This window comes from Elephas maximus, chromosome 20, assembly GCF_024166365.1.
Source record: "Elephas maximus indicus isolate mEleMax1 chromosome 20, mEleMax1 primary haplotype, whole genome shotgun sequence".
NCBI lineage: Eukaryota > Metazoa > Chordata > Mammalia > Proboscidea > Elephantidae > Elephas > Elephas maximus.
This window is the reverse complement of record NC_064838.1, coordinates 34,373,943-34,398,343: the sequence shown is the minus strand read 5'-3', so window position 1 is coordinate 34,398,343 and position 24,401 is coordinate 34,373,943. Positions and strand designations below refer to the sequence as shown.

The 24,401-nt window shown below is 38.0% G+C and overlaps 2 protein-coding genes across 11 annotated transcripts in view; one reads left to right on the top strand and one right to left on the bottom strand.

Annotated features, from left to right (window-relative positions):
- LOC126064381 (uncharacterized) overlaps nucleotides 1–20,579 on the top strand; it is a 31,442-nt gene extending 10,863 nt beyond the window's left edge. Inside the window, exons 1-5 of one of the 5 annotated variants that reach the window (XR_007514490.1) lie at nucleotides 283–371; nucleotides 10,095–10,229; nucleotides 11,147–11,294; nucleotides 11,384–11,481; nucleotides 16,585–20,579. Coding sequence is in view for 1 of the 5 variants with exons in the window: in XM_049863408.1 (XP_049719365.1) it covers nucleotides 11,147–11,294; nucleotides 16,585–16,596 (160 nt within the window). In the remaining 4 variants the exon portion in view is untranslated. Of the gene's footprint in view, nucleotides 1–282; nucleotides 386–10,094; nucleotides 10,230–11,146; nucleotides 11,295–11,383; nucleotides 11,482–16,584 lie in introns of those variants that run through there. The other 4 variants (XR_007514489.1, XR_007514491.1, XR_007514488.1 and 1 more) reach the window with 4 other exon arrangements.
- THUMPD3 (THUMP domain containing 3) lies at nucleotides 302–23,700 on the bottom strand. Of its 6 annotated transcripts, none has more exons than XM_049863404.1 (10): nucleotides 23,620–23,700; nucleotides 21,742–22,029; nucleotides 20,574–20,651; nucleotides 14,361–14,840; nucleotides 11,920–12,050; nucleotides 6,670–6,739; nucleotides 4,260–4,375; nucleotides 1,435–1,545; nucleotides 646–769; nucleotides 302–466 (listed from the first exon to the last, which is right to left on the bottom strand). In XM_049863404.1, the coding sequence occupies exons 2-10, from the start codon at nucleotides 21,994–21,996 to the stop codon at nucleotides 302–304; spliced, it is 1,530 nt and encodes a 509-aa protein (XP_049719361.1). In that variant the 5' UTR covers nucleotides 21,997–22,029; nucleotides 23,620–23,700. The 6 variants fall into 6 exon arrangements, with proteins under 6 accessions (XP_049719361.1, XP_049719363.1, XP_049719359.1 ...); XM_049863406.1 differs by having other exon boundaries at nucleotides 23,636–23,698; XM_049863402.1 differs by having other exon boundaries at nucleotides 22,826–23,693.
- Between the last annotated feature and the right edge of the window lie 701 nt (nucleotides 23,701–24,401).

Genomic DNA, 24,401 nt, shown 5'->3' with positions numbered 1-24,401 from the left:
TTGTAAGCCCAAATCCCAGAGCATTTTAGTAGGCTTTTCACTAGACATCTTTAAAGCATTTTAAGAAAAGTTCTAATTGCTCAGCTACCCCTTTAAAACAGCTCAGAAGAAAAGCTCTACTTTCTCATAAGACTTTTTTCAGTTCCATCACATTATGTGTACATCTTTTGCTAAGTAGGGTGAAAAGCTTTATACCAGTTTAAATTCAGTGTAAAATGCACTTTTGTTAATACTATTTTTTTCTCAAGTTCTTCAAGCTGACATTTCCAGTGCTGGGAAGTACAAATACTGTTAGTCATCTTCATTCTTGGCATGACGAAGGGGTTCCTTTTTCTTCATCTTGTTCTGAAGAACGAACAAAAGCCTGAGAGGTACGCTTCAGAAGGTAAACTGCAGCATGAAGACCCCCTATGTTCACCCAGACAGTATGCACCTTCCGCCACACATGTCCCATTCTGGATAATGCCTGTGTGCACACAAAAAGCACAGAAGTAATTAGACTAACAACCTGCTTCTAAACCAACCAGCAATCCTGGTTGTCAGAACATTAGGGGAAAAGAAAACAATCCTATCTAGTTTCCCAAGTTCTACTTAACAATATCCTAAAGTTGCCATTGGCTGACTTTTTGAGCTAATGTACAGCACCTTGGTAAAGCATTTCTTGTCCTGGGTAAGCAGTACAGCTCGGCCTGTCCCAGGCCTACAGACACGGCTCATCTCCCGTAAACAAGCTGGATAAAGGTTCCAGTTTCTCTTCTTGGAGCCCATCCTATAAAAGCGGGTCCAGTGAGTCAAGCACTATTGTTGAAGATAAATTTAGAAGTTATTAAAAACTCATTCTTTTATTGCAGTAAAAAAATATGCACCCTGAGGCATGTAAAGTAGTTATATTTAAAAGCCAGAGTTGTGATTATTGTATGTCAATGAAATGAGCTATCAGTAAACTGCTTGGAGTTTCAGTTACAGATAGAAAAAAATGTGACAACTATAATAGTTTTATAACTTGCCCTCTTAATGAATATAAGCAAATTATATAAACATGTTCTCAGAAATGATTTATCTTGAGAAACTGAATCAGAACCAAATTTTTCTCAACAATGGGGTAGAAAGTGAATTATAGATACACAATTTTAACACGAATCTGTGATGGTTAGGATAAAAACATAGTAATACATTTGCAAATTATCAGAAGAAACAATGGATGAATCCATCATACTGTTTTAATTCTTAAGTGAAAAATAGCTCTGCTGAAGTCTGCTAAAAGGAACTGAAAATTTCTTTTTCTGACTTAGAACAACTTCAAAGAAAATATTGACAGATTCAGAAGACAAGTGGGTATAAAACCAAAAAAACCAAACCCAGTGCTGTCGAGTCGATTCCAACTCATTGTGGGTATAAGTTAGAGCTAAAACATTTTTTTAAACCAATTCCTACCTTTTTCCAAATGGCATGTCTGTTACAATGATATCCACAGAGCCAGTTCTTAATGGCAGATTGCAGATATCCCACTGAACAGCATCTATGGGTAGGCCCCAGGATGGTTTGCTATGGGGAGAGAGCAGAGTGCATCAACATGTTCAGAAGTATGGAATGAAGGGAAAAAAAAAAAGCTTTCTGAAAAGAGACTGCTACAATAAAGTACAAAATGCTACAAAAATCAGTGACAACATCAACAACTTAGATGAATAGGGAAAATCCTAAAAGATAAAACTAATAATGGCTGAAATGGAAAATCTGTAAATTTAAACAACAGTTAGGACTGGTTTTCGTACATGTCGACATGTTTCGCCTACAACTTAAGAATGCATATAGGAGGGTAAAACGACTGCAGCAGGAGGGAAGCCGTAAATTACGTAACTGACGATGTACAAAATTACCAGTGAAGCATTCATTGGGAGGAATCAGAACCAGAACACTAAAGAGGAAAAAATTACAAGAAGACAAATATATAAAGTAATAATGAGACCTAAAGGAACAATATAGATATATTTGTTTTTAGATTAAAAAAATGGGAAATTGCTACAGTAATTTTTAATGGCAAGCACTATATAATTAAAAAAAAATTATATTACAACCACAGGTACCAATAACTGCAACAAAAGACATAAGCTACAAAACACTAAAAATCAAGGTAAAATTGACAGAAATTGCACAGGTTCAACAGACAAAAAGTGAAGTTGCAGAGGGTCTTAACAAAATACTTAAAAGCTAGAAAAATACATTGTTTAAAAATGTTTATCGTTAAAAAAATTCATACACTGAGCCTCAAATAATAAGCCTCAAAGAACATCTTGATAAATATGAAACAAAATATACCATAAAAATTCCTTAATCACAGTAAAAAGTAGAATATAAAAATATAAACCAAAATCTTCCCAACCACTGTGTATAAAAAATGATCTCCTGAACCCTCTTGCCACTCAAAGGTGTGGTCCATAGTCCAGCAATATCAACATTACTTAGGAGCTGGCTAGAAATGCAGACTCTCAGGTCCAACCCTAAACCTACTGAATCAGAATCTTTATGTTAGCAGGATTCCCAGGTGACTCATGTTTACAGTGGTTAAGAGCTACAGCTGCTAACCAAAAGGCTACCAGTTTGAATCCACCAGCCGCTCCTTGGAAACCCTATGGTCCAGTTCTACTCTGCCCTGTAGGGCTGCTATGGTCAAAACTGACTCCACAGCAAAAGGTTTAGTTTTTGGTTTTGGTCCCAAACTGCTAGTTTGGAGAGACAAGCACACAGCCGATGATTAAGAAAATCACAAAAGTTAAGAGCATTATAAGAATCTATAGGATATAGTCAACAACAGTACTTGGAATAAAACTCATCTATACTAAGAAATTTTTATCATTAAAAAGAAAACTGTTAGAGCATGTAACGTAAAATTTAGAAAATCTCAAAACAGGAAGCACTGAGCATGATAAAACCATAGGACAGATAATATATGGAAGTAAAAAACAAGACACTAGTAATCCTAACTAAAAAAAAAAAGACAAAACTAGCAAAGAAAAGGTTTTAACCATGTATAAACAATAAATTGAAATATTTGAATAAAATTACCTTCTTTAAAACAACTGATTTATACTTAACGAATATAAACCTCACTGAGGGTTATGAAAATAAATGTTTCTAGATCTCATAAGACCAATCAAGACAAAACGAGTTTCTGGATTAGGTAGGATGTGAAGCACCTATAAGGCCTAACAAATCCACTGACAACTACTTTACTCCTGGTGCTTTGCAAGAGAATAAATGACAGCAGCAGAGAGAGACCAGAAAAGCGATTTTATGAAAATTGTAGACCATGTGGCATTTTAATCAGTTTCTCTCAACTGGGTACAAGGCCAGCATAGTGTACTCAAATATGGAGTACTGGGCTAGGGCCTAAGATGGTGTGCTGTAACAAAGTATACCTCAAAAGGATGGAAAAATGACACATTTTCCTAGAGGCTAACAGACTTCCAATCCATGAATGTCAAAGAAGTATGGTTGAAGGACCTTTGTATATTTTGTTTAGAGAAGACGGGAATTGGAGGCAAGCGATGAAGCGGGGTGGGGAAGGCTTTGGTAGCCCTTCAAATATGAGACGACAGTCATCATGTGACAGGCTATCTGTTGTCAATCACTAAATGACATAGGGACAAAATTTTTTCCTTTACGGACTCAAGGGAGAAAAAAACAAGTCTCTGGAAAAGAGAGATTAAGCTCACTAAAAGATATGACTAGGTCTGAGAGGTAAGCAAAGACAGAGTCAACAGTCTTCAAAGGCAGAGTGGTTAGAGGCGTTTAAACAGGCTGGAAGGTGATTGGTCAGGATCTTCTATAGGATTTAGGCAGGTCACTTCCAACTCTTGACATTCCTTTGAGTGATGAATACTAGAAAAACTTCAGTGTTTCTATACAATGCAATATTATGCAGTCATTAAAAAGTAAGAGTATATAAAATACAAAAAGTATTTCAAAATCTGTGAAATTAAAAATTTATACAATAGTCTTCAGTATGTGGGGGGAATAAGTATGAATAAGCAACAGAAAAAGGAAGACAGAAATAAAAAGTTGCATTATGATAGGGAATTATAGCTAACAAACTTTTTAAAAATTAAATTTTCAACAAACTTTAAAATTTAAATGGTGTCTCATAATATTTTCATTTAGACTTAATGATGTCATAATGCATTTGGGGCTATTCATAAAGACGACATGAAAAGTGATTAAGTCTAAGAGATGATACAAAGTCTTTTAAATCAGATTTTTACCTTTCTTGAATTTGGTTCTTGGTCAATAAAGATGAGATGTTATTTGCTGCTCTGTTCACAGCCAATGGATTATTGTCACCAGCAATATGGTAACAGTTAGACCACTCAGTAGCCCCCTAAAAGACAAGAGAATGTATTAAAACAGAAGCAGAAGAGTGCAAAAATTATTTAAGGGAAAATCATTTCTGCCAGTTGTCAATAAATGAAACAATCCGATCTGGCTTTACTGAGGTGGCAAAACATTGCTTGAAATGCCCTCTGTGCTTGCTGAACTTATCTTTCAGGAGCCAGCTCAAATATCATGCTCTCTGTTGACATCAACCCCACATCTCCACACTGTCTCTCATCTGCCTCTTCAAAAGCACTTTGTACATACCTCTGCCACTGCACTTGTTCTATTTTAAATTATTTCTACACTTGCCTCGCAACTAATCTGGGAACACCCTTGAGGACAAGTCTGGTATTGTACTCAGTCCCTCACCCGGCCGTGTTTGACACATTTTGCAGTAGACCCTAAATAAACATGGTTTGAAAAAAATTAAGCAACTGAAATTAACCAAACCTACAGCCTTTTGTGATTATAGGCAAATGTATTTATTCTGATACATGGAATACTTAGGAATTTCAAAATAAAAGACAATTTCCTTTGAATGCCTATATTTTTTTTTGAATGATAACCACCATATCCCTGAAACATTTTGCAATTTTAAGTTAAAAAATGTCATCAGTTGTTCGTGGAATCAGGTGACATACCTTCCTAGGCCAGAAAAATGTTCTAAGCAGAATAACAGGTTTCTTACATGAAAGCAGAGAAAGGCTCTGTCTTGGCTTAGCGATGAGCAGCAAACACTTCATCCTTTGTAAATAGTACCACGCCTCTCACCCACGAATACAGCACTTTGTAACTTTTTCTCTTGCCTGGGGTGATGACACATTCCTATTTATAATCCTACAGAAGTGACTCTCCGACAAAAGGGAAGTTGAGCATTTTAGGGGAAGAGGGGTGGAGTGGAAAGGGGAAGGACAGTTTAATGAGAGCCTCTCAAGAGATTCTGATTCTCCAACTTTTTTTTTTTTAATACACCTGTTTTAGATTTTCAGCCTTTGAAAGAGATGGGTTTTACAGTACTTCTAAATTTTAAAGAGAGTATTCTAGATAAAGTATTTTATACTTTGGTGAGCAAATCTTTACATATACTCTGTCAATACCTTTCATAATTCTGATCATACATCACGTAGGTTTTTCTACACTAGCATCCTCATGTCTATCCCTGTAAGGAAATGGTTCAAACTTTTAATCATTTTGGGGGCCCTCTTCTGGCCTCTTTCCAGCTCTGTTGTATCATGACATGTACTGACCTTGCTTGCTATTTCAGACATAGGCGCATCATGGTGTAACGCTAGAGAAGGAGAGCACTCTGCTTTGTTCCTCAAATTCTTTTTGATCACACTGGGATTTATTTCTCTGTGTGAGTCTCTCTAGCCAGAGCTACTTATCTAACTGACACTGGCGGGAAACAGTAGTCATGTGGACTGCTATGATTTCCTTCTTGGATCTTAACTCCCACGTCACAGATGTCATTTTCTAATTACACTTTGGATTATTTTCCCCTTTATGGGTTGCTCTGGACTTGCTCATCTGTTCAGCTCCTGTCCACTCATAGAACCTGTGGTATATCTCTGCAGTTTATTCCTACTGCCTTTAGGTACACTATATGGGAAAACTTAACATGTTTTACAAATTTAAGCAATTTTTACTGGGAATTCCGACTTCCAATTTGTTTACAGAAGTACAGATACTATCATCAAGGAAACTCTATTGTTACATGTTCTCCGCTAAGAAAATGCCTTTTCCATTTCTTGCGGTGCTTTTAGGCAGTTTTTGAGTTCTCTCAATCTCACAGTCATTTTGAAAACTAAGAGCATTTGGTACATAACTTTGTCAGATTCTCCCCAAAATCTAAATAATGTCTTTAGGTTTCTCTTTTTACAATTGCACCTAAGCCCTTCAAGAATTTAAGTGTATTAAGAAACCATGATCTCACCTTATAGAGATGAACTGGCTTTCCTCCTGTTTATGCATATGTCTTCAATTATCCTTTCCCTCTCAATTCTACCAGCTTTTTTGTTGTAGAAAAGGGACTCACCAGTTTTTAATTCTCAGTCTTCTCTGTTATCCAATGAATAGATACTGCTAAAATCTATCTAGTCCTTTGATACTTGGCTATTTGTAATAAGTGGTTACACCCGTTACACAGAAGTTACAGCTTTACTACGGTAATCTTTCAAAACTCTTGGGTCCATTGATTCAACCTCTGTGATTTCATTATGTCTAACTTACACATTACATCTAGAACATTCTGGATGTATCACTTGCTTACCTAAAAGTTGAATAACAGTTATTACCTACCTCTATTGGTATTGCCCCTGTTCCACACATTGGATCAACTATTATATCAGACGGTTGAGGAGCGCAGAGCCTGGAGAAGAGAACAGCTATGTGAAAAGACTTAACCAAAAGCCAAGGCTTCCACAATGACTATTCCTGAAGCTCTAAGATCAAGAACCTATCATGCTAGCATGAAGAAACACCAACCTATATTCATTTTAAAGATCAATTTTTAATTACATTCTGACTCTATATTCTAGCATTGGGGGGAAAAAAAAATCATTACGTATAACTTAAAAGTCCCCTTTGACTATCATCTGAAATCCCGGATGGGATTTTAGCTTGTATCCTTCTAGACCTTTTAGAATGCACTTATGTCTTTAGAAACCCACCGTTAGTTTCTACATAAACCTGTATTGTTACAAGAAAAAGCTCAAACGTGTCTCAAGTAAAACATATATTGATACAACCTTCCTGGCAATTAAGACATTCAGTATTCCTGATGAATTCTGAAGATAAAAACCTTGATTTAAAAGTAATTGATATACAGTAGCCCCCCCTTATCTCCAGTTTTGCTTTCCAGAGTTTCAGTTACCCTCGGTCAACCGTGGTCCAAAAAAGTTAAATGAGTAGTGTGATGAAATCTCACAACTTCCTCCTCCATCTCATCCGGGGACCACATTCACATAACTTAGAGTATATTGTTATAATTGTTCTATTTTATTATTAATTATTGTTAATTTCTTACTGTACCTAATTTATAAATTAAGCCTTATCAAAGGTATGTATAGGTCAAAACTGTATATAGGGTTCAGTACGATCTGAAGTTTGAGGCATCTACGGGGGGTGTTGGAATGTTTCCCCCATGGATTAAGAGGGACTATTGTACTTTGAGCCCTTAGGATTTGCCAGACATGGATTTAAGCTCTTTACATGCATTTTCTCATTTAATCCTCGTAACAACCCTGTGAGAGAGTGTCTTAGTTATCTAGTGCTGCTGCAAAAGAAATATGGAACGTGGATGGCTTTAACAAGCAGAAATTTATTTTCTCAAAGTTAAGGAGGCTAGAAGTTTGAATTCAGAGTGCTAGCCCTTGGGGACAGCTTTCTCTCTGATGGCTCTGGAGGAAGGTCTTTGTGCTTCCTGATTCCTTAGAGATCTCCATTTGGCATAGCATCTACTTTATCCCATCTCCACTTCTCTGGCTTGCTTGTTAAATCTCTTTTATAAGTCAAAAGAGACTGACTTAAAACACACCCTGCATGAATCCTGTCTTATTAACATAACAAAGACAACTCATTCCTGAAAGAGATTACAACCAGAGGTACAGGGGTTAGGATTTACAACACATATTTTTGGGGAACACAATTCAATCCATAACCTTCTACCCTTTGGCCCCTAAAAATTCATGTCCTTGCCACATGCAAAACACATTCACCCCATCACTTCATCCCAAAAGTAACTCCAAATCTCATCTTCTGAATCATCTAAATCAAATATGGGTATTCCATCCTGGGGTAAAATTCCTCCTCATCTGTGAACCTGGGAAATCTAAGAATACAAGTTATCTGCTTCCAAAGTACAGTGGTGGAACACATGCAAGGTAGACATTTCTATTACAAATGGGAGAAAATGGATGGAAGGAAGGGTTAACAGGCACCAAGCAAGTCCAAAACCCAGCAGAACAATTTACATTAACTCTCAAGGCTTGAAAATAATCCTCTGCTCTTGGGGACCATCTACGCAATGACCCTGCCCTCCAGACTCTGGGTATTTGCCATGCTTTCTGGATTTTGGGTACAGGCCCCTCCACCCTGGGCTTCAACTCCACCTTCCAGGCCCACTGGCATGACAACTCTGCTCCATCAGTTTTGGAAGGCCCCATTCTCCTAGTCCATCTGTGTTGCGACCCCACTCCCTCAGCCCCAGCAGGCGCCATTATTCTGCCCCTTGGGCATGGCAGCGCAGTGCCTCAGCTTTGGGTAGCAGCTCCATCCTCTTAGCCAAACCAAATGGCAGCCCCACACTCTGGAACCAAGCTGGTAAAGATTTGATTCTTTGAATCTTAGGAGTCCACGGCCCCACCCTTTGAGACTCCAGAGATCACAGCCCCACCCTTTGAGACCAGAGAAGCAGAGTGCTTCTAAAATTCTGCCAATCTCCAAATTGTTCCAGGGATGGTTCTTTTCTTTTTTGGATGATAACAGCTGTAACTCCTTTGGCCTGTTCCCTGCCTATAGAATTTCAAGAGGCAGACAGTGTGCTGTCCTTTTGTTCTTTCTCTGTCCCCTTCAGTCTAAGCTGATGGGTCTTCTATTGTGGTAGCTGGTTAGGTTCATCAGTCACAGGTTTAATCTTAACAAAAGGCTGTACAGTCACATCCTTGGTGAACACTTTAAGACACATGTTCTTGGTCTGTACAACAGAATTTTCCAAATCTTTGAACTTTGTTTTCATTTTGCACAGTTCATTTTTAAGTCCATCTCCTTCCTCTTGCGTTTTACTATAAGCAGCAAAGGTTGCGAGGCAGCCCCTTTAAGATCTTGCATAGAAATTTCCTCAGCCAAATATCCAATTTATCACTTACAAGTTTTACCTTCCACCAAACATCTGAACATAATTCAGACAAGTTCTTTGCCACTGCATAAAACGCATCACCCTTCCTCCACTGTCCAATCACATGTGTATCATTTTCTTTTAAAGCCTCACCAGAAATATGTTAATATCCACATTTCTGGCAACATTCTGTTGCAAGCACCATACATATTCTCTAAGATCTTACAGACTTTCTCTATAGCTCTCCTCACTTCCTCCTAAGCCCTCACCAGAACTGCCTTTGATGTCCATAATTCTACCAATAGTCTCTTCAAGGCAATCTACTAGGGTTTTACTATTAGGCACCTTAAAACTCTTCTAACCTCCAACCAATTCCAAAACCACTTCCATATTTTAGGTATCTGTTGCAGTAGGACCCCCGCTTCTCAGTAGACCAAATTCTGTGTTAGTTATCTAGTGCTGCCATAACAGAAATACCACAAGTGGATGGCTTCACCAAATGGAAATTTATTTTCTCGCAGTTTAGGAGGCTAGAAGTCCAAATTTAGGGTGCCGGCTCTAGGGGAAGGCTTTTCCTCTGCTGGCTCTGGACAAAGGTCCTTGTCTCTTATAGCTCCTGCTCCTAGGCAATCTTCATGGGGCATGGCATCTCTTCTCCTCCATCTCTGCTTCTATTCACTTACTTGTTTAATCTCTTATTTCTCAAATTGACTTAAAACACACCTTACACTAATCCTCTGTCATTAACATAAAAAAGATAACCTATTCCCAAATGGGATTGTAACCATAGACATAGAGCCTTAGGATTTATCATGCATATTTTTGGGGGACACAATTCAATGCGCAACAGGAAGATTATATTACTATTACTCGTCTTCTCATTTTACAGGTAAGGAAGCCGACGAGAAAACAAGTTACTTGTCCATGAACACAAACTAGGAAGTGACAAGAGTATTGGAGGCATTGTTTGACTGTCAGTGGCTTAAATGTTACCCTCTCTATGAAGTATCCCCTCCTCAACCAGGTCACTAATTTCTCTTTCCTTCTTTTGTCGTTCTAATCTTGCCATGGCTAATGAGTCCAGGAATGAACACTTGACTGAAATTAGGTCAATCAGATCCTCTCTTCCAGGAATTTGGAATAAAGAACTAGAAGCTCTAGGCAGTGTGGGCTAGTAGTTTGAAATTATAAATAATAGACAAAGGGCCCTGGTGGCGCAATGGTTAAAGTGATCAACTGCTAAACCAAAGGTCAGTGGTTTGAAACCACCAGCAGCTCCAGGAGGAAGATGTGGCAGTCTGCTTCCATAGAGATTTAGAGCCCTGGAGATCCTATGGGGTCAGTATAAGTTGGAACTGATTCAGCAGCAATGGATTAGATGAAGGGCAGTCATATGCACAGATGAGCAGCGACAAGAGCCTACTGACTCCTAGTAGAGACAAGAGCGGCTGCCTAGTTTTTTGGTGGTTTCCAGGATCTGCTACTATCCTTGAGAATCCAGTTTTCAATTCTGCCTTGGATTCCCCAAGATGCCTCAATGTCTTTCCAATAAATTCCCCTCCCCGTCAATCATCACTTTACCTTAAGCTAGTTTACTTGGGTTTCTAATACTTTCACCCCAAATAGCTCTCCGTATCTTCTTCTCTGGCTCCACTGTAATGGCCTGGCAGTAAATAGTAATTGTTGGTTAAATGAATGATGACTAGGAGTTCTTCCTTAATCAAATGGACCCAGTTTGTTAATATTGTTACTGAATTAATAAGTTCCTACTGTGCTGAGCTGTGAATTCATGGACAAGTAGGATAAAAAAGGACGCAAATACCAGAAGAAAAGGAAACCACCAGTGTATGCCAGACACTATATAATAGGTATTCTGCATATGTTTTTGTTTTTAATCCTCAGTAATAATCCTTTAAATCCTATATCAAACCCATTTTGCAGCCTGGAAAACAGCAGCTTAGAGAAGAAAAACTTGTCCAAGTGGTGGAAAGAAGCACCCAAAAAAAGAGAGAAAGACAAAGGAGAAGATGGAGAGCTACTTCTTAGACTTTTGAGAAGTAGAAAATTTCAGGATCATTCCTGGGTTGCTGTGAGTAAAAAATTCAAAAATCGAAAGTAAAAGCTTTATGTGTTCATTTATAAATTTTACATTTTTTTAAAATCTTTTTATCTGCACAGAAATGAAAAAAAAAATTGTTTTCTAATTCCCAACATAAGATATTATATTGGCTTTCTAAACAGAAATGAGGAAGCTCCATTCAAGAGGCAGAGGAAAGGTATTGTTCTCATTTTATAATTAAGAAAATTGAAACAGTAATTCAGTGGTATTTTCAGGATCACAAGGAGTCAACACTGAATACAGGGAAAGAAATCATTAGCTTTTTATTCTGTTTTTAGCCACTAATTCCAACATGTGTTGTTGTTATGTGCCATCAAATTGATTTTTGACTCATAGTGACCCCATGTGACAGAATACAACTGGTTCCATAGGGTTTTCTAGACTAATCTTTAAGGAGCAGATAGCCAGGTCTTCCTCCTGCAGAGTGGCTGGGTGGGTTTGAACCACCGTTTTGGTTAACAGTTGAGCACTTAACCATTGTGCCACCAGGGCTCCTTAAATTCCAACACAGTACCTCATAAAAAATTCAAGTGTTTTCAAGAGAAAATTCAAATCAGGGAGCCACTTTAATCTGGATGGCAAACAATTCTCTTACCTGAGCATTCCATAGGCAAGAGTAGATCTAAGAGTTGTGGGTCCAAAATGTGTGATATTTCTTCGGTGGAGACTCTCTTCTGTCAGTGCAATGCCCACAACTATTTCATTATCGTGGATATTCAAAAGAACCTATAATAAATTTAAAGAAGATAGAAGAAAACTGTTTTAGGATTGTTCAAACTGCACTAACAACTAAGATTTTTTATTGGAGGCTTTTTTAAAAAACTTTTTTATTGAGGTTTTACTTTCCCTACAGTAAAGTACACAAGCCTCAATTAATTTGTATACACACACACACAAACATTTGTGGAACCACCATCCAGATCAAGACTGAACACTTCCAGCACCCGCTAACGACTCCCTTTGGTCCCTCCCAGTCAATACTCCCCACCCCAGGTAATCATTAATCTGACTGCTAGCACCATAGATTATTTTGGCCACTTTTTGAACTTCATATAAATAGAATCATATAGTATATAATATTTTCTTACTTAATTTTGTATTGACTTTATTCTTTTCATTCACTATAAGTTGGGTGTAACCAGATTTCTCCAAATTTTTAAAATACAAGTATATTTTGAAGGTTTTGGGTTTTTTAATATACTTAAATTTTTCTAAAAATTTTTTTGGAAAACATTTCAAGCACAGAAAAATGCTGCAAGAACACTTGCACAATGAACTTCTAAATATATCCTTCTCTGAGTTCCCCAATTATTAATGCTATACCACATTTGCTTTATCACCTATTATACTGTGTTCTTTTTTTGTAATTTGACTCACCTTAAGTAATGTCTGTGGAATAATGGGTTTCTTACACTGATTATAATTTTTTCAAAGACACACAGAATATTGAACATGAACTATTCAAATGAAGTATGTTTCTCAATCTTCCACTTAAAATCACTTCCATTTCCTTCTCCTAATGATCCTAACAGCAGCAGCAGCAGCAACTGATGCTTATACAGCCTTTCTATATGCCAGGATCTATTCTACACACTTGATTTTCATTACCTCATTTCGTAGTCACACCTCTGAGCTAGGTGCTCTTAGTACCCCTTTTTATAGATGAGGAACCCAGTCTCATACAGCTCGTAACTGGTACAGCTGGGCTCTGAACTCAAGTAGGATGCCTCCAGAGTCTGTGCTCTGAGCCACCTTGCTAACTTTTAGACATCACTGTCCTAGTTACCTAGTTAGTCTCTTCTTTCTCCCAGCAGCTCTATGAGATATGCAAAAGAGAAAGCGTGTGCACAAATAAGTGACTTGCTCCAGATTCAAGAGCCCCAAAAGCAATAGAAAACGATTTCTTGGTAAAAATCTCATCTGCTGAAAGCCTTTTTAAGATGTCAGAGATTTAAAGATTCTGGTTGAAACTGCCCATATGTGAATCACCTAGGTAGTAGAGTACTGGGACCAAAGAGAGTAAACATGTTAAGAAGTACTATGAGCTAGTATTTGTGTTTGGGAATGTAGTAGTGCTTAAGAAGGAGGAAAGCTGGCTCTAGGATGAGTTATTAGCACTGATGTTCTGATTGGAGGAGATCAAAGCTTATTTTTAAAATGTGTTCTGCTTTTTTTTAGTAACAAAACTGAACCACCAAGACACACAAAAAACAAAATAATTGTTTTTAATCTGGTTGAACTTTGTAATTTGAAAGTCATCATAATGTAGTAAAAGGTACTAGATTTGAAATTAGAAAACTCAAGTTCCAATAGTTCCCGTTTATTGACCACTTACTATATACAGTAAAACCTGCAAAAGCCGGAACCTGTGTAAGATGGAAACCTGCCAGAGAAGGAAAACTTGACTATTTTCCACTGAAATGAGTGACAGAAAAGTGGTAAGGCTACACCCTGTCAAAAGCAGAAAACTTGCAAGACCCAGGAAAACAAGGCAGTCCCATTGAGTTCCAGCTCTCACAGTTTCACTGTACCAGGTGTTGTGCCAAGTACTTAAATGTATTACCTCATTTAACCTTTAGGACAACCTTAAAAGGTATATACTATTATTGGATTCATTTGAAACAGAGGCATAGAAGAGACTACATTGTTCACAGTTACAGAGTAGTTAAGTCAAAATCTGGAGCTAGATCTCCTGCTCCATAGTTGATGCTCTTCTTAACCGCACCCTATTAGCTCTGTGGCCTCAGTTTGTCTGTTAAGACTGGGTCAGTCTGAAAATTTCACAAATCTATACCAGCTTTAGGGGCACTAACAGCACAGTGGTTAAGTGCTTGGCTGCTAATTGAAAGGTTGGTGGTTCAAACCCACCAGCCACTACTTGGGGAAAGATGTAGCAGTCCGTTTCTGTAAGGATTACAGCCTTGGAAACTCTATGGGGCAGTTCTACTGTCCTGTAGTGTCGCTATGAGTCAGAATTGACGGGACAGCAATGAGTTTCATAACAGCCTTCTTAAATCATTAACAGTCTGTACCTACCTCCACATCAAAGTTGGTCATGTCAGCCTTCCACTTAAAATAGTCTTGAACAGCACCCCCAAAATCTCTTGCAGCCTCATTTGATGTAAAGCAATGTTTCTCCCCTGCCCTATTGCATGTGACTCTAAATTTTAGTGCTCGATGGTCAGTTTCTTCTTTGGAGCTTTCATCAGTGTCATCTTCTTTGGAAGATGCCAAATCATCACCTACTAATGTTGATATCTCCTCTTTAATGCCTGGATTTTCATAATAGTCTAGGATATGTGGATCTAAGGCATCGCTAGTGAACTCTTTTTTAACATCTCTCTCATCTATTTTCTCTCCTCTTCCATTATTAATCTTCCCTTTACTTGAATTTTGATTTATTTTTTTGCGCTTTGCTTTTTTTTTCTTGAAACTGGTGTTAATTTTCCACACTTTTAAAGGGTCAGACCATGGAAGTTTCCCAGCCAAGTCTTCAAAATCTTTTAGAACTTCTTCCTATAAAGAAAAGAGAATGAAATTCATTCATTTCTTATCACTTTAATTGAACAATTAAACCCCTCGTTTGCTACAAACTACACTGATCATTATGTTGGGGGTGGTGAGAGTATAGGACAACGGAGTAAATAATGCCTGCACTCAAGGAAATGAGTATCTAACTAGAAGTTAGATATACACAAATTAAGCCACTAAAAAACAATATAAGACAGAATGGTAAATCAGAAGTTGTACTTCAAGACTACAATTTAAGCAGTGAGAAATGATTTAACAGTGGTTACCTCCACAAAGGGGAGGTAGATGGATCAAAGACAGGGGAAGGAAATTTACTTCTCACTGGCTGACTTCCTTTTGTCTTTTTTTCAGTTTTGTACTGAGTATACAAATGAACTATTTTAGAAAATAAAAATTTTTTCAAGAAAAAAATTTATTCAGCTAATCAAAAACCAAACCCAGTGCTGTCGAGTCGATTCCAACTCATAGCGGCCCTATAGGACAGAGTAGAACTGCCCCACAGACTTTCCAAGGAGCGCCTGGCGGATTCAAACTGCCGACCCTTTGGTTAGCAGCCGCAGCACTTAACCACTACGCCACCAGGGTTTCCATTCAGCTAACATATCTATCCAATTTCTAAATAGTATCATCTTTTTAAAAAGTAAATTTGGTCACACCCCTTCCTTGCTTAAAAGCCTCCAGTAGCTTTGCATTGTGCATTGAAAATCTAAATTCCTTAAAAAACCAACAAAATCTGATCTCTATTTGCCTTACATCACCTCAGGACTATTCTCTCCCTCACTTCCTACCTCTGCTTGGAAACATATTTGTTTCACTTAGTCTCTCTGCACTGCTAGCTCCTTTATCATTATTTAATAGCAACTTAAAAGGCACATCCTCTGAGAGCTGCTCTATTTAAAGAAGTCTCCCCAAGTCATTCTCTTCCTATCTTATTTAGCATTGCCTGAAGTTAGGAAGTCCCTCAGTGACACAAATGGTTAAGCGCTTAACTAACCAAAAGGTTGGTGGTTCGAATCCATTAGAGGCACCTTGGAAGAAAAGCCTGGTGATCTGCTACCAAAAGGTTACAGCCTTGGAAACTCTACGAAGCAGTTCTACTGTGCGCACATGGGATCACCATGAATTGGCATCAACTGGATGGCAACTTTTTTTTTTGGTATCTGAAGTTTGTAGGTTTACGTATTAACTTGTTTGTCATCAAGTCTCCTCCCAGAAGATAAGTGCATGGTAGAAAGGACTTTGTCTTGATCACTGCTACAGACCAAATATGTAGAAAAATGCCTGCTGATTAAACAGTTCTGGATAATATGAGATTAAATGTTAAAAGGTGCGTGACCTAGACCTGCATTGTTCAATATAGTAGCCATGAGCCATATGCAGCTATTTAAAAAAAAAAAAAAAAATTCAGGTCCTCAGTTGTACCAGCCCCATTTCATGTGCTAACGGCTACCATGTTGGACAGCAGCCACAGAACATTCCCATCAGGAAGTTCTATAGCACAGGGCTGGTATAGACAATATATGTATGTTACTGACTGACAGAATACTTGAAATGGAAGTGAGTGAGGGTTTGATACTACTTCAAACCTGCTGAAATAATGTCAAACGTCAGGATTAACAATTTCAATTCTATTTACAAACTATTTCTCTATAAAGGGCCTCTAGAGGACCTGCAGTTTTAACATGGTTCAGTAAAACTTTCTTGGCTCCCTGTCCCCTTCTTTCCTCAGAAACTGGTCTAAGAAAAAGAAACAGAAACACCAACTCATTTTTATTGAATCTAGATGGTATCTGTAACTTTGAACTACAACAAAAGGATTTCCAAATGCACTGAAGGTCAAAGGTGCAGTACCAGAAGACACGAGAGAGAACACCTACAGACCTCAGACAAGCACAGCCTGTGAAGTAGGTAGCAAATCAACTCTTGTTTGGAACAGCTGGAAAGAACTATGCAGACTGATGGTAGGAGCCTCCCTGGACCTCATCTGTACCAAGGAGAAGCAGGGGAGGGGAATGGGGGCTGAACAGGCAATCTCATAGACATGCTGTATGTGCTTGTGTACTGAAAACTGTTGGTGAGGCAGAGTGGGAAAGTGATACTCTGCATTGTGAATAACCTGAAACTGCTGATCCCTTGAGCCTAGAGAGTAGAAAAGGTTACAAGAACTCATTCAATGGCATGGAAATTATACCTCAATAAAGCAGTTAAAAAAAAAAAAAGGGAGAACTCACTCACTCACAACTCTTAGAAAGAACTGTGAACCAAATAAACTTCCTGTTAGCTTGGCACATGTTCCTGGCTTTTCCCACTGTAAGACCCACCTATAAACACCAAGTCCAAGAGGAACTGTCTCATTCAAAGATGAGCAATTATTAAGAGGAATCAGCACAGGTAGTAAAAGAAGGAACAAAAATCAACAGCAAACAAAAAACAGTGATCAGAAAAACACTGCCACAGAGCAGTTTAAATCTGTGATCAAACACAACGATATGACTCTAAAAATGTAATAAGGAAATACCTTGGTAGAATAAGAGCTCAAAGGAGAGATATAAAAACAGAAAGATCAAATGAGCCTCCAGAAGGAGATGAAATAGGAGTTTGTGCAGTTCAAAGAAAAAGTGGAATAAAAAAATTATCACAGAAATGACGATCATTTTGAAAGCGGCACATATAAAAGACATTGCTGAAAACACAGTAAGGAATGTAGAAAAAAATCAGGATAAATAAATTTAAAAAAAGATCTGAGAGAAAAAGATAAATATGGAAGGCAGTCAGAAAAGATTCTACATATGTATAAATTGTATCTCTGAAGAAGAAAATTAAAATAATGAAACCAAAAAAAAAAAAAAAAAAAGTTTTTCCCCAAATAATTCAAAAAAATTTTCCAGCAATGTAAGTGGGGATGTGACTTTCTCTACAGATGGACATGTCCTGACAAGGAATTGTCAACAATGAGATATATCCTAGTAACTTCAAAGGTTAAAAAAAAAATCAACTAGGTATCAAGCAAACACATCAAGAAAACAATAAATAAGGGGGAAAAAATCAGGAGGGCCTCAGGGTTTTCAACAGCAAGATTTAATACTAGACGAGAAAAAACACTGCCTACAATATCCTTAAGGAAGTGTGATTCCAAAATTTTTATCCAAACTATTGATCAAATATAAAGATGAAAGACAAATATTTTTGAACTCATGTCATTCAAGAGCTTAAAAGAAAAACTAACAAAATGACAGAGCACCTATAATCTATTTAACTGTAGAACTAAAATAAAAACAAATATAGAGATTATGATTACAAATATGATGTAAATGTTACAAACTATGGCCTACAGTTGAGAGGACAAAGGTAGGAACAGGGAAGTAATTTAAGTATGCTGTTTATTCTCATCTTTTATATCTAAAGGTCAAAGAATAGAAGTTAAAGCTAATAAATAAAAGCGTATTTAAAGGCATAAAGGTCAACACTAAGAAAAATAATAAAATTAACTAAAATTGGGAGGTAGAGGGAAGAAGTGGAAATAATACCAACTTCATCTTTGCTCTTAGTATGAATTCAGGAAATACTGTGTAAACAATAGATTAAGTACATAATATCAAGTTGTACTTATAAAAGTAACAGCTAGAGCACAAACATAAATCTACCAAACTATTATAAAAGACACGGACATGAAGAAGCAAACATATACCATAAAGATTAAAAAGAAAAAGCAGAAGGTTTAACATAAATGTGACAGAAGATTAAACATTTGTCATATTAATAAATATCAGTGGAATAAACTCTCCTATTAGACAGAGAAATGACCCTTAGATTGAATACGTATAAGGATACACATAGCCTACTCATTGTACTACAGTGATGGCAAAAGACTGGGAAAAATCTAGTGTCCTAAAATGGGACTGGTTAAAGCATGATACAGCAACACAATGGAATACATGTAACTAAATCCAATAATGATTTTGACACGATCTCCAAAATATATGGAAAAAACCACAACACAGAACAGTATTACAGAATGCCCCATCTGCATTAAATAAATCAATAAAATAATTATATCTCTAGAAGGATACCCAAGAAATTAGTAGTAGTTGTTGCCTCCAGAGACAGAAGTACATAGCATGGGGATACAGAAGCAAAGTCTTAGTTTTCACTCTGTTCTTTGCAGTCTTTATAATTTTGTTCTAAGTACATGTTTTACCTAAATCAATCAATCACAGATTTGTTAGCCTTAAAAAAAAAGTTCATGATATGATCTGACTACTTAAGAATGTAATAACCCATTAAAATGCTTAAACTAACAGACTATAAGGTAAAAGAAAGTATTAACTCCATAAAGAATAAACTCAGTCAACAGAACTAAAGCTAGAAACAAATGTTTTAAAAAGGAGTTTTACTGGAGTATGTTGCAATTTAAGTTCACAAAGTCAAGGGCTTAACAATTTCTTATGGTCGGACTCATAGATGTTTCCCTTGCACTGGTTTGAAAATCTGCCCTAATCTTTGCTGCTCTTCTTTTAGGACTTCCACCAGGAACCTCTTTTGCAGCCACTTACAAGGCAGCTCTGAAAAGCTGGCTTATATAGAATCATTTCATAATAATCAAATTCCCCTCTAATTAGAGATAAAAAATGCTCAAAAGAATACAAACTCTAAGATGGCAAAAACGTAAGAATTTAAGAAAATGCACCCTGGTAACTTAGAGACAAGAAATTTAGTTTTTAAAAATGTCTGTCAACATTTATTCATTTATAGAATTGGCTACTTAAATTTAAAAATATCAGCAAATTTTTCTAATTGTCTATTATTTATTAGTTTCATAGATATGATTTAGTTGGCAATGGCCCTCAGAAGTCTGAAGGGTTATAATATTAGTGTCGAAAGTTACATTTTTAGTTAATAAGATTCTTAAGTATTTCAGTATGAATTTTTTTTTAGGTCTGGTTTTATTTTTCTAGGCTGTAGGTTGATACCAATTTGTCTGATTGGTTTATGAATAATGTTTTGGAAACCAACCTGTTCCCAATAAACAAAAACATGAAAATACATAGCATATCATAGTTTTTTTTTTAAAAAAGATTTTTCTAAGACAGGTAATACAACTGGTTAAAAAAAAAAGTTTCTAAGCATTTGACTCTGAAAACCTGACCAAAAAAAAAATGTGGAAAAACACTAAAATCTTACTGCAATCTATTTTCAACCTTCAGCTTAGGCAGCAGCTGAATATTTGGGAATCAAGCTAAATTCAAGCTGGAGACAAAGCTGTTGTCCTAACAACTGAAGGAGTATTTAGATATTACTTTGGCTTTATTTTAAAAAATGAAGTTAGAGAAGAAAGCAAGGCAAAAGCAGAATGTTGAGATAAAGTGTTGTTTGTAGATGACATACACTGTCACTTGTCTTTGGTTCACAGGCTGCAAGTAATTCTATTTTGGAACTATATACGTCGGCAAAGCTAATCTATAGTTTGTATCTTTTTTAAGTAAGTCCAACAATTTGTTTTATTTCCTATAAACTTTGATGTTTTTCAATATTGATTTGTAAGAACAACTTTTGGAACGAGCTGTCAGCAAATCTCTTTGGATTTTATCATAAATGCCTCCCAGCATTCTGTATCACAAAAAAAGCAACAGTTAACGCTGATGACAGAATTTAAAAACTGGAAATAATCTCCTTGGGGAAGGTGACTAAAAATCACCCACCATGTCTGGAATTGCTCACCTTTGTTTCTTTGAATTGGTAATCCTTTAACTCCTGAACAACCACAAATAAATTATCAACTGACCTCAAACAATGAACCTGGGGAGGAGGAAAAAAAAATAGAAATAAATTTCTGAGAAAGCTTTTGAAGAACAAACTATCAACATTTAAACATACAAATCATACACAATGTTTTAAGGCAAGTAATACCTATCATTTCTATGTAAAACTTAAAAAAAAAAAAAAAAAAAAAGCTGCAAGTCTCCCATCTGCTTCTGCATTTCCCCAACAGAAAGGGAAGGGCAGATTGAAGCTTGAAGTATTATGTGGGCAACAGGGGCTTGAGGGAGAAGGGGAAGACAAAGAAAATCAAGTGACACGTTATCGTGGTTCCCTCATGGCTCTCTGTAGTAGGCTGCATACTGCAGTGGTTAAGAGCATGGGGTTGAGGCACAGCTCTGTAACTACTAGCTGAGTAATCCTGGGCAGATTACTTATTTTTCCTAAACCTAATGATTACTGAGAATAAAAATAGTGCTAGTGCCTATCTCCACACAGCTGTTGAGGATATTAACTAAAATATTGTATGGAAAATACCTGGTCACTAATTCATCCCCAATATTTACTGAGTGACTACTATATGTTAGACACTGAGAGCTGGGCTACGACAGTTAAAAAACAAACAAACAAAAAAACCCAGACAACCCCTGCCCTTCTGTTAGGTGGGAATGAAAAACATTTCAGCTTTTATTATAGGGAGATGGCAGTTTGCTGACCTTTAACCTCTCACCTTCAGTGATTCCTAATTACTTTTGTGCAAGAATTTCTTTACACAGATTTAAAAACAACAAGAAAACTCTTATTCCTTGCTTCATCACCAAAATCTGGAGCTAGATGCTGAAGTAAATAAATTCGAAGATGTACAGCAGATACTTGGAATTCCTTCATAAGTCACACAGGATTCTTTCTGGTGAATTCATCCTCAGGAAATACTAGAATTACTTCTAAAAACAGAGCAAACCTACTAGTCAAACTTACAAATCAGTACCTAATAGAAAATGAAGTACATTTTAAAATCGCCTGATTTGGGGCAAAGAAAAGCAAAAGGGATTCCAAAAGGATCTGTAAGTAAAAAGTAATCATAAATCGAACAATTTAGAAAACTATTTAAATTCTATTACATGCAAACCTGGGCCAGACTTTCCACTGAAATGTCAAAATATATCTTGCCCCGGTCTTTGCTGATTTTGCATGATGACCCCAGTTTCTCTCTCACTTCATCCGCAGCTGTTTGCTCAAAGCCAGTAGGTACAGTGGCTCCAATAGTGACTTGGAGATGCTCAGGCTCACTTCTGTGGCCACTTTCTGTCACTTGTACAAACCTCTGGTTCTCAAACAGGTTCACATCCAAGAGTTGGTCAGTGGCTTCCTGAATGTCAGACATGCCGGAGCACTTTCGAGATCCCTAATACAGTCCCTTAAAAAGCAGTACAGAAAAGAAATAAAAGCCCCAACAGTATCACCTCATATTATCAACCATAAGTGCTTTGGAGGGCAGGAAGAACAAGGTAATGAACTGATACAGTCACATTCAGTCAACACACCTGAGTAAGCATTCGCCAAAGATAAAAGGATTGAATAAATATGGGTGCAGAAAGCAGGTTGTAAAACATGTTACTGAACAAGCAATATGGTACTATGGAAGAATAGGAAACAAAAGTATTTCCACAGTATGCGACATCTGATTTGGGGCCATCTATGCCGGTAATTGACAAACTCGAAACTATCAACAGTTAACAATCCAAATACAGAGGCTGCTAGAGCACATTCAGATACATTCCTGCATCCAGTCCTTTAATCCACCAGTTAAGAACATGGGGCTTTGAAGTTTCAGGGAGACATGGGTTTCACTTCTTGCCCCTATCATTCAGTGGTTGCATAACCCATAACAAGTTAATTCTCCTAATCCTTAGTTTCCTTATCTGTACAATGGGAATTAAATAATACCTTCCTCATTGTTGGGAGATTTAAATGAGATAAGCACACCAACAGGTACATGATTAAAACTTGCTAAAAGGATATGTATCTTCCTTCTTTATGTTAAGAGAATAAGAATTCATGCATTTAAAGATAGCCACTACTCAAAAAAAAAAATTTTTTTTTTTTTTTTTTTTTTAATACTCAAGACCTACAAATATTTGCCTACATGTCAGGCTCTGGGGTCCATGAAAGAAGCCCTGATGGCACAGTGGTTAAAGCGCTGGGCTACTAACCAAAAGGTCGGCCGTTGGAACACACCAGCAGCTCAGCGGGAGAAAGATGTGGCAGTCGGCTTCCTAAAGATTTACAACCTTGGGAACATGCGACAGCTCTACCATGTCCTACCCGGTCGCTGTGAGTCGGAATCAACTCAAAGCAGTGGGTTTGGTTTTGGGTTGGAGTTTCAGGCGAGGCCTGGGAAATAATGTTGGGTTCGAAACACCGACCTTTCGGTTAGCATCAGAGTGCTTAACCAGTAAGCCACCAGGGCTCCCCGAAAGTAAGTCATATTAAATGCATCTGAACACAGGTTGGGGGCTGGGGGCAGAGAAGTGGAAATCAATAGCTTTCAACATATTTTCAGAACGGTTGTGACCACCAAACAAATGAGGCAGGCCAAAGAATACCTGTATATGCATTGTTTTCAAAACTCAATTCCTGCCCTTAAGGAGCTCACAATCGCTGTGAATACAAATTCAGCTGAGGCCTTACATGTCCTGGCCAAGGTCACAGAGCCAATCAGCACCGAGAATGGAAGAGAATCCACCCCCTGACTCCCACCCTCGGGGCCCGCGGTCACGGGAATCTCGGGGAGTGGGTGAGGGCCGAGGCGGCAGCGAAAAAGGATCCGTGTGGGACCGAATGAGGTCCAGGGCCGCGTCCAGCCTTCGCAACAGCACTGTGGTCCGTGCCCCGCCGCAAGGCGAAGGCCGCCTCTCCGGGAGCGCCCGGATCCGCCCCTACCTTCCCCTGTGGCCGAAGGGCATACGCCGCCACACCCGGCCACTCCCAACCACCGCCCGGTTACCGGCTGCAGCTCAGACCATTCCGGCCCCGGCACCCCGCCAGCCCAGCGCGCTCAGGTCACGCCGCCGGAAACCGCTTCGCCATCTCCGGAAACGGAAGTCAGGCCGCGCGGTCACGCTACCTCAGCGCTAGGGGCGGGTGTCGGGACAGGGTTGAGGAGAGGAGCATGCGCACAAGACTCTCTGTGGCGTGGCAGCGATTGCGGCTTGTGTGTCCCCATGTACCAGACAGGGTAATCTGCAAGCTGAGTCTGGGCACGGTATGCTGTATGATAGGTAACATTTATAGAGCGCTTAGGCTGTGCCACGCACTAAGTGCTGCGTGGCGACATTCCGTTTGTTCCTCCCTACAAATCTATGAAGTGGCACCGTTTTAACCCGGAAAAACTGAGTGTCAAAGGGGTTGTAAATATCTTGCCCAAAATGTCACGCACAGCATTTTAGAGGCAGAGCTGGAATTTGAAGCTAGGTGGTGTGATTCTACAATCCTTGCTTTTAACCCTGAGCCAGAATCGCTCAAACTTGGCCATGGTTATGCACATAGTGCCTTCATTGTTTTTGCCAAATTGCGTTATTGTTTATTTAATACTTTTCTTTGGATTGTTTCAACTTAGAAAATTTTATTTTAAAAGGAAACTACTACAACTCAACAACAAAGATACAACCGAATTTTAAAAAATGGGCAATGGACTTGACGAATCTCCAAAGATACACAAATGACCAATAAGCACCTGAAGAGATGCCTAACATCATTACTCATTAGGGAAATGCAGATCAAAACCAC

Excerpts from the sequence above, each read along its gene's own strand:
- THUMPD3 (XM_049863404.1), bottom strand. The coding sequence starts at position 21,996 with ATGTCTGACATTCAGGAAGCCACTGACCAACTCTTGGATGTGAACCTG. Across the intron at positions 12,051-14,360 it reads TGACCAACTTTGATGTGGAG|GTTCTTTTGAATATCCACGA; the intron begins GTAGGTACAGAC and ends AATTTATTATAG. Across the intron at positions 1,546-4,259 it reads AAGAACCAAATTCAAGAAAG|CAAACCATCCTGGGGCCTAC; the intron begins GTAAAAATCTGA and ends CTCTCCCCATAG.